The sequence below is a fragment of the Ammospiza nelsoni genome, chromosome 6 (assembly GCF_027579445.1).
Source record: "Ammospiza nelsoni isolate bAmmNel1 chromosome 6, bAmmNel1.pri, whole genome shotgun sequence".
Lineage (NCBI taxonomy): Eukaryota > Metazoa > Chordata > Aves > Passeriformes > Passerellidae > Ammospiza > Ammospiza nelsoni.
In genome coordinates, this window is record NC_080638.1 from 7,728,617 (window position 1) to 7,743,477 (window position 14,861).

The 14,861-nt window shown below is 52.4% G+C and overlaps 1 protein-coding gene across 1 annotated transcript; it reads left to right on the forward strand.

Annotated features, from left to right (window-relative positions):
• Positions 1-9,045: 9,045 nt before the first annotated feature.
• Positions 9,046-14,127, forward strand: SVIP (small VCP interacting protein). The gene is made up of 4 exons (XM_059474363.1): positions 9,046-9,201; positions 10,295-10,345; positions 12,451-12,564; positions 13,374-14,127. The coding sequence occupies exons 1-4, from the start codon at positions 9,139-9,141 to the stop codon at positions 13,386-13,388; spliced, it is 243 nt and encodes an 80-aa protein (XP_059330346.1). The 5' UTR covers positions 9,046-9,138; the 3' UTR covers positions 13,389-14,127.
• The last annotated feature ends 734 nt before the right edge of the window (positions 14,128-14,861 follow it).

Below are 14,861 nucleotides of genomic sequence, written 5' to 3' on the forward strand. Positions count from 1 at the left end.
ATATTACATACAATTGGAGAGGAATTCATGTTGCCCCTTGAATATTGTGTGAATTAAGCATTTCAAATGGACAGTGAAGAGTTTGTGCAAATTCCTTCTCAGTTCAGTAACTACTGCCACCATTAAAAAAGTCCTAGAACAAAAAAGAGTGCTGGGCATCACTTTTTCCCCTACAGTCTTAAACTGCACAACACACATTGTTGCTATGCTTTTTACTTTCAGCTGTGTGCACTCTTATATTTTTTTTCTCTCTCTCTGAGCCCAGCCCTGTAATTTTAATCTGGCCACAAACGGTGACAGGGACAAAACAGTTTTTGGGTTTAACATACATCAAAGAACATCAACAACAGCAGGCTGCCAGGGTTTTGAGCTTTCCTCTCCTACCATGTGTACTACCACATACTTTCTAACACACAAAACAAATGACTCTGGCAGCTTTCCTGTAAACTGCACTAAACACAAGTCTTCCTTAAGGGAATTTCAGCAAGATTAAAATCTTGTCAAAATTAAGTCAGGATTTAAAGTATTAAAGCAATTAAAGATGACATTCAATTCTTTTTTTACCTATGTGTCTGCCTCCTAAAGTTCCATGGGGCAGGATTTCTCCCAGACCAAAGCTGCCACAACCAAGAACTCAGGCTGCCCTTGGAGTGCCAAAGGCCTTCTCCGAAATGACATCAAAACATTGGGGGGGTGAGACATGTTTGGAAAAGGGCTGGTGTTCATGTCCAGGAGCAGGTGGCCCTGAGTGGGCTGTCACATCCTGAAATCCCCAACGGCACAGGATTTCTCCCAGACTGGACCTGCCACCATGTACAACTCAGGCAGCCCTGAGAGTGCCAAATGCCTCCTGCAAACTGACATCAAGAAACTGGGGGTGAGTCTTCTTTCCCATGGAAAAGGGCCAGCGTTCGTGTCCAGGGACTTGCGCCCCACCCAGGGGCTGTGACCCTGAGTGGCTTTCTGGCTCCTAAAATTCTGAATGGTGCAGGAGGGCTCCCAGACCAAACCCAACACTTGCCAGCTACTGGGAAGAAAGAAACTGAATCCCAGTCCAAGCTAGAGCAGTGGGAGCACAATGAGCACTCCTTGGCAAACCCCGGTTTATTTAGAGCAGAGGCACAGCAGAAGTCAGTGAGCTGCTAACAAGAAACTGTTCCTGCCCTCCACAGCCAGTTCAGGAGAGCTCCCCAGAGACAGAGGAACTTCAACTCCCTTTGTCTCTGGAGGATCTCTCTTCTCAGGCACACAGTAGTGGGTGATTCCAGCTGGGAACAAACGTCCTGGGAGCCGTGGGCTGGGCGCTGCTGGCACCAGCGCCCTTCCAGGTGCGCCCATGGCTCCAGGGAACGACACCTGGCCACAGGCTGAGCTCCCGTTCTCCCTGCCAGCAGCTTTCTCTGGCCATGTCCATCTCCAGCCACGAGCCGGTTCTGCTGCCCCCGGGGCGGGCTGGGCTCTGAGGGCACAGAGGGGCTGAGCGCTGCCGTGGGGCAGGGCTGTGATGTCCCTGGGCTGTGATGTCCCTGGGCTGTGATGTCCCCGGGCTGTGATGTCCCGGGGCTGTGATGTCCCGGGGCTGTGATGTCCCCGGGCTGTGATGTCCCGGGGCTGTGATGTCCCGGGGCTGTGATGTCCCGGGGCTGTGATGTCCCAGGGCTGTGATGTCCAGGGCTGTGATGTCCCCAGGGCTGTGATGTCCAGGGCTGTGATGTCCCTGGGCAGTGATGTCCCAGGGCTGTAATGTCCAGGGCTGTGATGTCCCCAGGCTGTGATGTCCCCAAGGCTGTGATGTCCAGGGCGGTGATGTCCCCGGGCTGTGCTGGCCGCAGCACTGTGACATCACCGCGCTGCCGCTGGATAAGCCGGGCCAGCGCCCGCGGCCGCCAGTGCAGTCACGATGGGACGTGCCGGAGCCACGAGTGACGGCGGCGTCCTGGTGACGGTGCTTGTCCTGCTGCTGGCCGCTGGGGCTGTCTGGTGGGCCCTTGGCCACCGGCAGCCACCGGGCCGGCGGGCACGGACAGCAAAGAGGAGCGAGCGCCCCGGGGTGCGGCCCCGAGGCCCACGGAGGAACCGAGGAGCCCCTGTGGCTCCCAGGGCCCCCAGGCCTCGGGCGGCTCGGCGCAAGCGGCCACGTGCTCCCGGCAGCCCCCCGGGCGGGCCCTGCAGCTGCGGCCCCTGCGTGGCTCTGGCCCGGGAGCTGCAGGAGCTGATGCGGCTGCTCTGGGATCCCAGCGGGACGCGTGCGCCGCTCTACTCGGGGATGTGGCAGGCGCTGTGGAAACAGCTGGAGGAGCTGGTGAAGCGAGGCCACCTGCCCTGCTGTGGCCCCTCCAGCTCCTCCCGAAGCCTCCATCCCTTCAAGAGGCTGCTCCCAGCAAGATTCTCCATCCCTGGGAGAGCCTCAAGGCCTGCAAGGATGGCACAGCAGGGGAGAGCCATCTGTGCAGGAACTTCAGGCTGTCAGAGACCCTGCATCCTGCCAGGAGCCTCTGCTATCTCTGGCAGCCTCCATCCCTGGCAGAGGCTCAGTGAGACCTGTCAGCCTGCAGAAGATGCAGAGCCCATGGACAGGTCTCACAGCTCCCTTGGACTCACGGGCTTCAACAACATGGGCGCAACCCTGACCCCTGACGTGGCCGGGGAATGCCCAGAAGTCCAAATGGGAGCCCAGTCTGACCCAGAGGAGCCTTCTCGGGAGAAGCTGGCCGAGCAGCAAGCGTCCTGGAGCCAGCAGTGGTCATCCCACAGCTCCCAGGACGCTGTGCCGCTTGTGCCAGCCGGTGCCAGCCCGAGCCTGGTGGTGGAGACCAGCCTGGAGACACCAAGGAGGCTCCTCCATCTCCAGGAAGCTGTCCCAAGACAGCCCTCGAAGGCCACAAAAGGCTCTCTAAGAGCAGGTGAGATCTCCTGAGGAGCTGTCTGAGGCTCCCCCAGGGCTCTTAAGGGGCACAGTCAGGCCAGGCCAGGGCCCCTGGGAGCAGCCTGGTCGCTGGCTCTTTCCAGTGCCTGTGACGGCACGGCTTCAGAAAGCCCCGCTTGCTTTGCAGCTGCTCCTGGCACCTCCCTGGGAGAAGAAGCCTCGGGCTGCAGCCCCGGCCGCGGTCAATGGCAGAGTCCAGCCCACGAGGCCGGGGCCAGCGACGGTGCCGCCGTGCCCCGCTGCCCCGGGGCTCCTGCAGCCGCCGGTGCGCGCTGCCCGGGCCCGGCTCTGCCGCTCGCCAGCCCGGCGGCTGCGGGGCAGGGGCCGCTGCCCGGCGCGCAGCAGGGAGCAGGTGAGAGCGGCGCGGCCCGCGGGGCCCGGCCCGCTGCACCCGCGGGCACTGGGGGGCTCCTGGGCGCAGGGCTGATGGCTGCTCTCGGCCTTTTGCAGGGCAAAGGAAGGAGCTGCAGCAGCTGTACCAGCTGGGCCCGCGGCTGGGCAGCGGTGGCTTCGGCACCGTTTTCTCGGGCATCCGCCTCTCCGACGGGAGCTCGGTGAGTGGCCGCGACGGCCGGCCGTGGGACGAGGGGCAGCGCTGGGGAGGGGCAGGGCCGGAGCTCAGCCCTCCTCTCTCCGTGGCTTGCAGGTGGCCATCAAACGCGTGGCCCGGGAGAGCGTCCTGCAGTGGGACGAGCTGGTGAGGGAGCGGGGCCGGCGGGACAGAGCGGGCCGGGGCGGGCAGGGAGAATCCCGGGGCGCCGACTGGCAGCGGGAGCCGGGGGACGGCGGGGGCGGCGGGCGCGGGCTCAGCGTGCAGCCGCAGCATCGCGGGCCCGGCCGTGCCAAACAGCGGCGGCGGGGCCGGGCAGGGGCGCCCCCCAAGCATCCCCTGGGCGGGAGGAGGCCCCAGCACCGGGGAGGCTGCGCCAGGGGGCACGGGGGCATCGCAGGCAGGGCGCAGCGCAGCAGCCCCAGGGCAGCATCAGGCCTGCCGCAGGCACTGATTTTCTCCTGCTCGCAGCCCGACGGCACCCGCGTGCCCATGGAGGTCGTGCTGATGGAGAAGGTGGGCTCCGGCTGCTGCAACATCATCCAGCTTCTCGACTGGTTCGAGCTGCCTGACAGCTTCGTGCTGGTGCTGGAGCGTCCGGAGGCATGGCAGGATCTCCTGCAGTTCCTGCGGGAGCAGGGGTTCCTGTGCGAGGAGATGGCACGCTGGCTTTTCGTCCAGGTGCTGGAGGCCGTGCGGCACTGCACCGCCTGCGGCGTCCTGCACCGGGACATCAAGCCGGAGAACCTCCTCGTGGACCCGGAGAGCGGCGACCTGAAGCTCATCGACTTCGGTTGCGGCACCTTCCTCCAGGAGCGGGCCTACACGCAGTTTGCCGGTGAGCCCAGGGCCCGGGCCCCGCTCCCGGTGCCAGGCACTGCAGGGCCCCGCTCCCTCCTGGGCTGCGGGCTGCGGCCTTCAGCCGGCTGCCCTTTGGCCCGGGGCAGACGCCGTGCCCCGGGACCCGGCTGCCGGCCCTGCCCGCAGAGGGGGCGGCCAAAGCCGGCTCCGGGCCTCCCGGCTCGGCCGGCCCACAAGGGCCTGGGCCGCTCCGCTGGCCTCCTTTGCCTGGCAGCATGGTTCCTTGGCTTTGGCCAGCTGGCTGGGGGACGCGGGGTGGCCTCGGGGGGGAAGCTGTGGCCGCGGGTGCAGCCCCTGCCTCAGCCAGGAGCCTGGCGCTGGGCTCTGGAAGGCAGCAGCCCGCGCCTGGACAGCGCCGCCCGTCTCCCCTAGGAACGCACGCCTACAGCCCGCCTGAGTGGGTCTGCCTTGGCTGCTACGATGGCCACGAGGCCACGGTCTGGTCCCTGGGCGTGCTGCTGTACGTCATGGTCTGCGGCAGCCTCCCCTTCGAGGACGACCGTGCCATCGTGCTGGGGCAGCCCTTCTTCTGGCAGCAGGTCTCTCGAGGTTGGTGTCCGGCCCCGAGCGGGCGGCTTTGGCAGCCGGCGGCGCGCGGCCCGGCGCGGCCCTCACGCGGCTCCGGGCACCGTCCATCTGCCCCCAGGGCCGGCCGCAGGAGGTGCCCGTGCCCACGGGATCAGCGCGGCCCCGCGGCCGAAGGAGGCGGCCGTGTCCCGCCGTGCCGCTCTCTGCCCGCGGGGCACGGTCGCTCGGGAGGCCGGCGCAGCCCCGAGCTCACGCAGCGCGGCCCGGGCCCCGCGGGCGCCGGGGGCAGCCGGGCAGGAGCCTTCTGCCAGTGACCGGCGCTGTCTGCCTTCTCTCCGCAGAGTGCCAGCACCTGATCCGCTGGTGCTTGGCCAAGCACCCCGCTTACAGGCCGCACTTGGAGGAGATCTTGTGCCACCCTTGGGTGCGGGGCAGGCGTTTTTGACGCCTTGCTGGAGCCTCTGCAGCACCCACTTCCAGAATCCCACGCAGGACTGAGGGCTCGAGAAATAAAACAACAACAAGCCCATTGCGGCGAGTCAAGCCTGGTCCTTGTCAGGAACTTCAGCTAAAGAAACCTCTTGGGAAAAGGGGACATCTGAGTGCTCCCTTCATCCTTTGTCAAGCTTTCCATGCCTTTCCTCCAGGATGCTCCTTTTGTGTCTTCAAGCACAGGCTGTAGTGCGGGTAGGAGGAGCTTGACACAGCCAGGAAATGCAACAGTGAAACAACAGCTGCCCTTTGAAAGTGACTGGGGCTTCTTGGCATGTCTCCTGAAGTGACACACGGGTCCCTGTGTGCATTGCGAGGGCCGGCGGGTGTCAGGGACAGAGATGTCTCCTCTCCAAAGCTCTGAGAAGAACCAGAAACAGCAGAAGGTCATTTCAGGTTGAGCCCCGATGAACTCTTCCTCTTCCTTTCCCTCCCATCGGCAGCAGGCAATGCACACCAGGCCTCGTGGCTCATGCCGGAGCCTTCTTCCTCCCCAGGAAGCCTCCTCCCAGTAAGGGAGGAGCCCCCACAGCCCAGGACTCTCCAGCTCAGCCCCCCTAGAGCCAGGCCGCCGTCTGAGCCCCACGTGCCCTGGGCCAAGCGGGGACTGGGGCCCTCTTGGCCACAGCCGCCACAAATGAATGGAGGCTCAAACCTCTGACAAGAGGAAAAGGGCCAGCAAAGCCTCAGCTCGGAGCATAAAGAGAGCAGACCCCAAGCTGCGCAGGGAACTGCTAAGCAAGGTCCCTGGGGAAAATGGTTTTGAAGGTACTGGTGTTATGGATGAATGAGGGCAGACTTTCTTCAGAGAAAAAGGCTCTTGTTTATTTAAAAAGACGTACAGGAGATGCATGGCCTGAGATAGGCTCAGACCCCCCACGCAACAAGTCAAAAAGAAAATAAAATGTGTCTACCTCACACACACACTGGGTTCTCCAGGAAGCGAGTTCCTCAAAAGAACCCCAAACTCAACTGAACTCCCATTTTTATAACCCCCCTTCGGGTCCAGTATTGATGGTTTTAGATCCACGGGGTGATTGGCTTGTTTCTGGTGTTCCTAATGGTCTTTATTGTCGTTCATTCCCGACCAATCATTTCCTTGAGGCGTCGAATGATTGGTTTGGTCTTTCATCCAGTCTGCTTCCATGGAGCTGGTTTTATTGTGCTGACTCTGTTTCTGGATGTTATTCTGCTCCTTTGGATCATGCCTCTGCTATATCCCTGTAGAACTTGCAAAGAACATTGACAAAACATATTGGCTATTCAAAAATGACACCAAATACAGGTTGTTAATGACAAAAAGTTGAATACAACTGGGGCTGGGATTAGTGTGGGTTCTGAGGACGGCAGTCCAAGAGTCTCCTGCGTGTGGAGGACAGTAACATTTCTCACACGGCGGAGAGCCCCCCTCCCTGGTATTGATAAGCAGGAGGATCAATACAAATGGGGGTCCGGCACAGGCCACTCTCCCAGCCATGCCTCCCCTCCACAGAGGATCAGCGACTCATTGTGGCAAGAGGGGAACCTCATCTGCTCTTGCCCCTCCTTCTTCCTTACTACCGTGCTCTTCTTACCAGTTACTGTGGGAGGAGTCTGCTTTCCCTTCTTGTATTAACCGGTTTTTTCTTTCTTTTTAAGGCTGGTGCCAGCTTGGGTCTGGGAGGCATCCTGCGTATTGCAGAATTTCAGGAGCCAGCCGGCCACTCCGGGCCACAGGCGCTGAACACCAACGCCACCCCTTTTCCCTGGCTAACACAACTGAGCCAGGTTCCTGATGGCAGAGTGCAGGAGCCACTTGGCACTGCCAAACCTGCCTGAGTTGTCACTGGTGCCAGCTTGGGTCTGGGAGGCATCCTGCACAATGTGGAATTTCAGCACCCAGCCGGCCACTCCGGGCCACGGGGCCCTGAACACCAGCGCTGGTATAAACTATCAGCCAGAACTGGCTTCTCTCTCCAGATTTACATGCAATAGCAATAATACAACTGCTGGTAATATCAAACCAAAACAAGAAATTGAAGGTGTGATTATCGATTTGGAAAATACAGGATATTTTTGTGTCAACAGTACCACCTGCTGGATATCAAGAAGATAAGAGGCAGATAGTAAACAACATTTTAAAAAGTCAGAATATGGCACAACTCAGTAGTAGTCTTGCACAAATGTCAGCATCACTAAACTGTTAAAATTAATCGGTAACAAATTTTCAGATCTCCTAACGCACTCCCAAAACCCTGCAGAGAGGTCACAGACATTTTCAATACATATTTTTTCTTAAATCAGGTATTCAAAACTCATTAAACATAATTATCTTTGCCTGAAAGCCCCTCATTTCAAAATTACAATAATTTGAAGGGAGGGACTTTACCTTTACATTAAGAGACATTCTTGCCTTCCTTAGTGGACATCTGTCTTTTCAAACCAAGACAAGGATCATTAAGATCCCTTCCAACCCACCCCACTCTATGATTCTACCATCACATGATTTTATGCCTGATTACAGATGGATGGAACAAATACAAAAACTTCAATTCGTACTTCACAACAAAGTATGGCATCACAAGCTCATGAAATAAATGCTAGGAGAAAACAAAAAAGATAAACCTTGTTCAAAATTACTGAGGTAGACAAGAATCTTGGCAGATGTTGCATGATCCTTTATTAAGAATACATTTGTGAAAAAATGCATATTTTATGATTGGCTTTTTGCAAATATTAAAATGAATATTATATATGTTGTGTTAGAAAGTGATGCTGTATTAATTTTCTTAAGTATTGTGTTAAATATAGTTTTAGGTTATAAAAAATGTTAAAATAGAAACTGTGCTATGTAAGATACCTTTTTCTAAAGAAAGGACTTGCACTGAGATAGCAGCCACAGGACACCTGAATATTTCAGAGAAAGAGAATTTACTGCTCCATTATCAGAAGAAATGAACTTCTTCCCACCTTGCTGAGCCCTGAAGATGCCATCAGGATTCAGGGGAAGAAGCTGACACTGCCCAGACAGAATCCTGTGTTGGAATGGAATTTATGCATCGTGTATGAGGTGTATGAATATGCAACAGGCTGTTGCTTTTAAGGGTTAATCCTCTGCTAACGTGGGGCCTTTTTTGGGCTTATTTTGCCCAGAAAAAGTTACCCGGACTGTCCATAACTCTTTGTTTTTATTGTCTCATATTGTCCTAATCCAAATTGTCCAAATTATTATCACTCTAATTGTATTATTATTTTTATAACCATTTTATTACTATTTAACTTTTAAAACTTTAAAAACAAGTGGTTTGCGTTTTTCACACATTTTATGCGCCTCGCATAACTTGGGGATTGATGTACACACCAAACACATCAATCAAGTTCACTCAATTTCAGGAAATTGAAACACTCAATTTCAGGAAATACGGTAATGCCGGAGTCTACTATAAATAACTGGAAGAGAAGGTTTCTTCCTTTTCTCTTAAGAAAAACTGGAAGAAACAGCAGAAGAGCCAGAAAGCGCCACCTTCGATCACCCGGCCGAGACAGGTCCGGGCCTCACAGCTGAGCTGGGGCAGCCCGGGCGGGCCCGGCACGGCAACGCTGCCTGCCCGCGGGCCCCGATACCCATGGCACCGTCCTCCCGTGCCGTCACAGGCAGGATTCACCATGGAACACCTTCCACGGAATTCACTACCGGGGGCACTCCCGCGTCCCCGTTCCAGCCTCCGCCCCCGCCGGTCCCAGGCCGGGGCGGGCCCTGCCGCCGCTTCCTCCGCGGGGCCGCTGCCTGCCGGGGCTCGCCATGGGGCAGTGCCTGCCCTGCATGGGGGACCCCGTCAAGGACGTGGTGGAGACGCCGGACCCGGTGAGTGAGGGGCGGCGGAGCTGCCCTGTCCTTCCCCGCTGTTTGTCACCGCCTGGGCGGCCGCGGTGCGGGGAGCGCGGGGGCGGTGACCTTCCTTCATTCCTTCCCTCCCTCCCCGACATGGAGGCCGGGCCGCGGGGCCGCTGCGGTGCCCCGGGAGGCTGTGCCTGGCAAAGGGAGCCGGTCCTCGGCCCCCGGGCCGGGCTGCGGAGAGCTCTGGGGCCGGGACACCCGGGGCACCCCGCAGCTCGGGCCTGGGCCCCGAAACCTCCTCCTGGTGCTGCTCTGCGCCACGGTCACCCGTGGGCACCGTGGTTCTGTGGGGACCGGGCGGAACCTCCTCCTGCTGCCCTGCCCTGCCCCACGGTCACAATGCTGGGCACTGTGGTTCTGTGGGGACCGGGCGGAACCTCCTCCTGCTGCCCTGCCCTGCCCCACGGTCACAATGCTGGGCACTGTGGTTCTGTGGGGACCGGGCGGAACCTCCTCCTGCTGCCCTGCCCTGCCCCACGGTCACCCGTGGGCACCGTGGTTCTGAGCAGACCGGGGGTTCCCGTGGGGCGTGTTAGTGCGTAACTGTGGCCAACTGAGCCCCACTTTTAAAAGAAATAGGAAAAGCTGTGCTTTTTTTTCCCGGTGGATAGCGATGCTCGCTTCTAACTGCCCTCCACTGCATGACATTTTTCCTAGCCCGTGTCTGTGCGGGCTAGGAAAAGCGGGAGAGAAGGAAGGGAGCCCCCTTTGTTGGGAGAGCAAGCATTCCCCTTTCCAGACTCTAAAAGGATGTTTCATACACTCCGTGCCATTTCACCCCAGGCTGGGTTTTTTGAGTGAAGGTGCAGAAGAGCTGAATAGTGATTTCTGGTGGGGTTTGACTGTATATATGTCAGCTCTTCTGGCATATTAGTCACTAAAAACACTTTGTTCTTGCAGGCTGGCAGTGCAGGGAAAGATGATGCTAATTATCTTGAAGTTGTCATTTTGTGGGAGTTAGTATCACAGGATTTGAGTCATACTGAAAAATTAAGACTTTAAAAAGAATGCAAAAACTATATTGAAGTAGAATTTCACTGTCTTTAACATTTTTATCTAGGAAATAAAAAGAAGACAACTAGCAGAAGCTGCTGAAAAGAGGCAGATGGAGGTAATATCTGATAAAATGTCATTTGTTGAAATTATTTTTAGATAACTGGTTTATGGGAACAATGGCTGTGGCTTCTCTGGTGACACTGGGTATTATGTTTGGCTTGTGGGAATTGTTGTTAAGTACTTTCCTGGTATTATTAATGTACATTTGTACCTTTTTTGTATCTGTTAGGAATTTCACAGGAAGGTGCTCTAAGACCATTGGAAATTAACTGAGCTTGTTTGGACGGGAGATATTTTACAGTAGTTTATAAAACAACCTAAGAACTGGAACAGCAACTTCAACATTATTTTTTCCTTGCTCTAAGACTTGAAAACAAGAGATAGAGAAGTATTCAAACAATTGCAGTGGCAATTTCAAGTGGTACTGCACTTGTACTTTTCTTAAAACTGCAAGTTGCATGCACTTGCAGATTCTTCTTTGTCAAGAAGGCAACAGTTTGAACATGTTTGTAAGCTCACATTCCAGCAAAGATGTAGTCTTAACTCAGTCTTTTGTCTTTTTAAGATTGCCAAGCTTAGATATCTTTAAAGTTAGAAGAGGTAGGATACAAATGTTCTAGCAGAACAGCCAGCCTGGTTTATATTCCTTACATAGCTCTAAAAAGACTTACAGCATATACTGTTATTGTAGATTTGGGATGGTGTGTCTTGGAGAGCACAGCTGAACTGTGAAGAGAAAGGATTGCTATCTGTGTGAATGTCAGTGACATTACATACTGAATTATGAATTGGCCATTGTGCATGGACAATGTTGACCTGGTTTGAAGGGAGTTTAGTAAATAATTGGAGCAACAGCTGAGTGATGCATGAGACCCCTGAAATCCTTGATTTTGTGTCATTCTATGTACTAAAAGCAACCCACATGTTGTTTTCAACCACAAATGGGTTTTTAAGCATAACTGTAGGAAATAGCAAGCTCTTAACTGGCTGAAAAGCTTTCCTGAGAGGAGTGAGAAGTGAAGCAATTAGGGTTGTGGATGTCCTTGAAGCTTTGTGGGACCCATTATGCTGACAAAGAAAAATGCAAATATCACTCTGTTGCTTTTTATTTTCCTGGAAGACAAAGAGATAAAGGATTTTTCAGGACTATCTTTGAGGTTATTTTAGTCTCTGAATGTTGGATAATGGAGATGTTTTGCAAGCAGCCATACTTAGTTTCACCCTTATGAAGGGACAAGAGAGTAGATCAGATGTCCTTCCTTCTCTGCTTCTCAGCTGCTCATTATCCCTCCTGACATCATGTGAGCTGTGCTTCCTTTTGGGGTGCTGCAGGCACTTTGGGGACCTGGCTCACTTGGAAAGCCAGTTTCCTACGAGGCAGAGAACATATGGGCTAAGTGGGTTGTTATGTTGTTATTTGCTGGTAAGATTTGTCTTGGTACCCCACTGAGAATTGAGCTTGTTGTCAGGACCTTGAAATTCAGGTGAGAACGTTGCTGGCTTGCCTTGATAGATTTTAGCATCTTCTGTATGAGTTCTGCAATGTTATTATAACCCTAAACTTAGATAAGAATCAGTTTTTAAAATTTATTTTTTTCTAGTTCATGGTGTTAACTGTAATTCTGATGCTCCTGCCATCTAGTCTAGATTGTCATTGAACAGTTCCACAAGGATATGGAGCATGCAGTTCAGGACAGATTTTTCATTCTGCTGCCCACACACCCTGTGAAGGGTGGACTGTCATGCAGGGTATTTCTCAGAGATCACAGCTGAAAAGTTTAACTTCTTCACAGCCTGGGCTAGCACTACTAACACAGGTCTTTCCCTCCCCTGTTCATGAGGGTAAAAGTAGGCTCTGATAGTGAAAAAAACAGACTAAAAATTTGTGGACTTCTGGTTCTGCATCTGAGGATTAAATATCTTCACCTGGATGTAATAACAAAGGGAAACAAAACCACCCTCACTTACCTGTGGGACCAAGAGTTCTCAGAATGAGGAAATTTCCTGGAAGGGCAGCCTTGATGCAATAGTAGCATCACTAAGTGCTTCAGGCTTTTCATGCAAACCACAGTTCATAAAACAGTGTTGGCAACACTTGTAGTTTGGTTTCTCTCCAGAAAAATCACTAACTTGGTCTTACTCAAATGTGTTTTCTCCCAGGCTTCCTCTCGAGGTATTAAGAATGTGCAGTCTGTAGAGCAGAAGAAAAAGAAACAGGAGGAAATAGAAAGAAGAATGGCAGCTTCACGTCCTGGAGGAGAAGGAGGACTGAGAGTAAGTTTAAAAAAGAAACAATGTGATTCAACTAGCCATATGTTCACTGTGAAAATCTGTTTTGTCATGTAGAAAAATGAATAACTTGAGGAAAAACCAAGAGGACGGGAGATGGAATAGAAATGGAAGGATGTGTCATTGCCATGCAGTGTTCTTAGTGAGACTTTATCACTAGGACAGAAAGACAGCAGCACAGCAGCCATGGCAGAGCTGCTTTCCCCCCTCCCCTCTTCCCAGTTTCTACACGAATGATGCATCAGTTGTACAGGTTTCAGCACTGGGGCCCTCATCACTGTGCTGCCCTGTACCCAGTGTCCCTTTCAGTGCCAGCTGAGATTGTCTCTCTTCCTTCAGAGCTTACAGAAAACATTTGCACTAAACTAAGTAGGGCAGTGGTCTGGGGGTTGTGTGTCTCTCATTACAAAAGAAACATCCAGTGTTGGCATAAAATTACTAATGTTGCTATTCTAATGGGAACTTTACCTCAGAGGGACAGGCAGAGAGTTAGTGAAGAATTACAGCCTCTCCAAAACAATAGATGTGTCTGATCATTGAAACCCAGCCTTCATAAGCCTTCATCTTTGCCCTCAGTACCATACATGATTCAGGAGGCAGGAGTTTGTGTAATTTGCCACTGATACACTGCATGGCCATCACTTGCTGGGATAAAAGATTCATTGAGAATTTAAAGGTGAATGGAGAATTTATGGTAGTTTGACAACTTTACAGTGTTTGTTTGCTTTGGGATTTTTTCCTTTGGTTTCCTTATCTTCATACAAACCTGTGGTGTGTTTTGTTTGTTTCTTTAGTGGCAGGTTGGATAACACAGGACTTGTGAGGAGAAGATGTTTGATGTTTACTGCCAGTAACTGTCAGTTTCTGCAGCCCGGTGGCACTTACTCATCATGTGGCTTTTGCTGTTTACCTCTGAAGACTCAGCAGTACCTTGCCATTGTGGGACAATGGATGTGGAAGCAGTCACAAAGAAACTTAAGAACTAATTCTGAACACTATGGTTTTGCCAGTTTCGTTTGTTTGTTTTCCGTGCATGTTTTATTGCTTCCGTGCCAAGACTTCCTGTCAGCTGGAAGTGGCCTCATGTGTAGTCAGCCAAAATGTGTGTACTGTCTGGTCAGTTGATGTCTGTCTGTCTGTCTGTGTATGACTGACCTGAGCAAGCTCAGGTGCCCACCTGTTGGTTTTGATGCTTATTTCAAGCTCCACAGTTAAGCTTTTCTCCAAGTCCTCATGTAGAAAGTTTTTTCACCTATGTATGTATTTGAACATGTGGATGACAGCATTTTTCTGTTTCCTAATGACTTGCACTGCTTAGGAATTTAGTGCCTTTTTGAAAAGAGAAAAAGTAGAGTCATGGCAGGTCCGTACAAATGGGATAATTTTGTCACTAGTAAAAGAAGAAACAGAAACCTTTATAAATCCTCTGTACTTAGATCAAAAATGCCATTTTATTATGCATATAATAATTGTTCTTGTTTTCTCATGTGGGTTTCTTTTGAGTCTGTAAGTATTTATAATGAATACTGAGAGTTAAAACATTAAAAATCCTGTTAGTAGTTGTATTCACTTCTTTCCACAAGAGGGCAGTGCTAACCTCAGGATTTTGAAAAACGAACAGGAAAACAGTTACTATGTCATCACTTTGCCAGTTCATTTCCAAAAGTTTGTGTTATCTATTTAGGTGGGCTACTTAGAGTGCAAAAACATTTTCTTTTCCCCAGAGAGCATTATGCACATCGTGCATGGGCTCAGTACTGCAATTGCTGCATTTCTGACCTACTCAAGATAGAGAGGCTTTTCACCACCCCTTGAACTATGTATTTTGTCTTTCACATCTCAGTACTGCCCAGTGCTGTCCTGAGAGTGCAGTCTTGACACGGTTTCCTGGCTTAGCCTTCAAATTGAGGTGAGAAGGGAGAATTTGGATATTAACATAATGGTGTTTGGGCTGAAAAAAAGCTGTATCCTTGGCTAAAGCCTGCCTTCAGTTTCCTTTGCAATTGCTCTCTTCAGTGTATTAACTGTTCATAATAATTCTTTTAAAGTCTAGTGAAAATGCAGATTATAAAAAGGTATCTCAGACATTAATTTGAAATGAGAATTTCAGTCTAGCACCAGAGTAGGTGTCCTACAAGACACTTAAGCAGCACTTTGTTGGTCACTTGGGGTATTTAAAACTTCAAACATTTTTCTCTTCATTTTCTGTCATATGTTCCTTTGAAACTGCAACCATGTCTCTTGTCATCCAAGCCTCTGCTTGCATTAGTGCCATGAACACT

Excerpts from the sequence above, each read along its gene's own strand:
- SVIP (XM_059474363.1), top strand. The coding sequence starts at position 9,139 with ATGGGGCAGTGCCTGCCCTGCATGGGGGACCCCGTCAAGGACGTGGTG. Across the intron at positions 9,202-10,294 it reads TGGTGGAGACGCCGGACCCG|GAAATAAAAAGAAGACAACT; the intron begins GTGAGTGAGGGG and ends ATTTTTATCTAG. Across the intron at positions 10,346-12,450 it reads CTGAAAAGAGGCAGATGGAG|GCTTCCTCTCGAGGTATTAA; the intron begins GTAATATCTGAT and ends GTTTTCTCCCAG.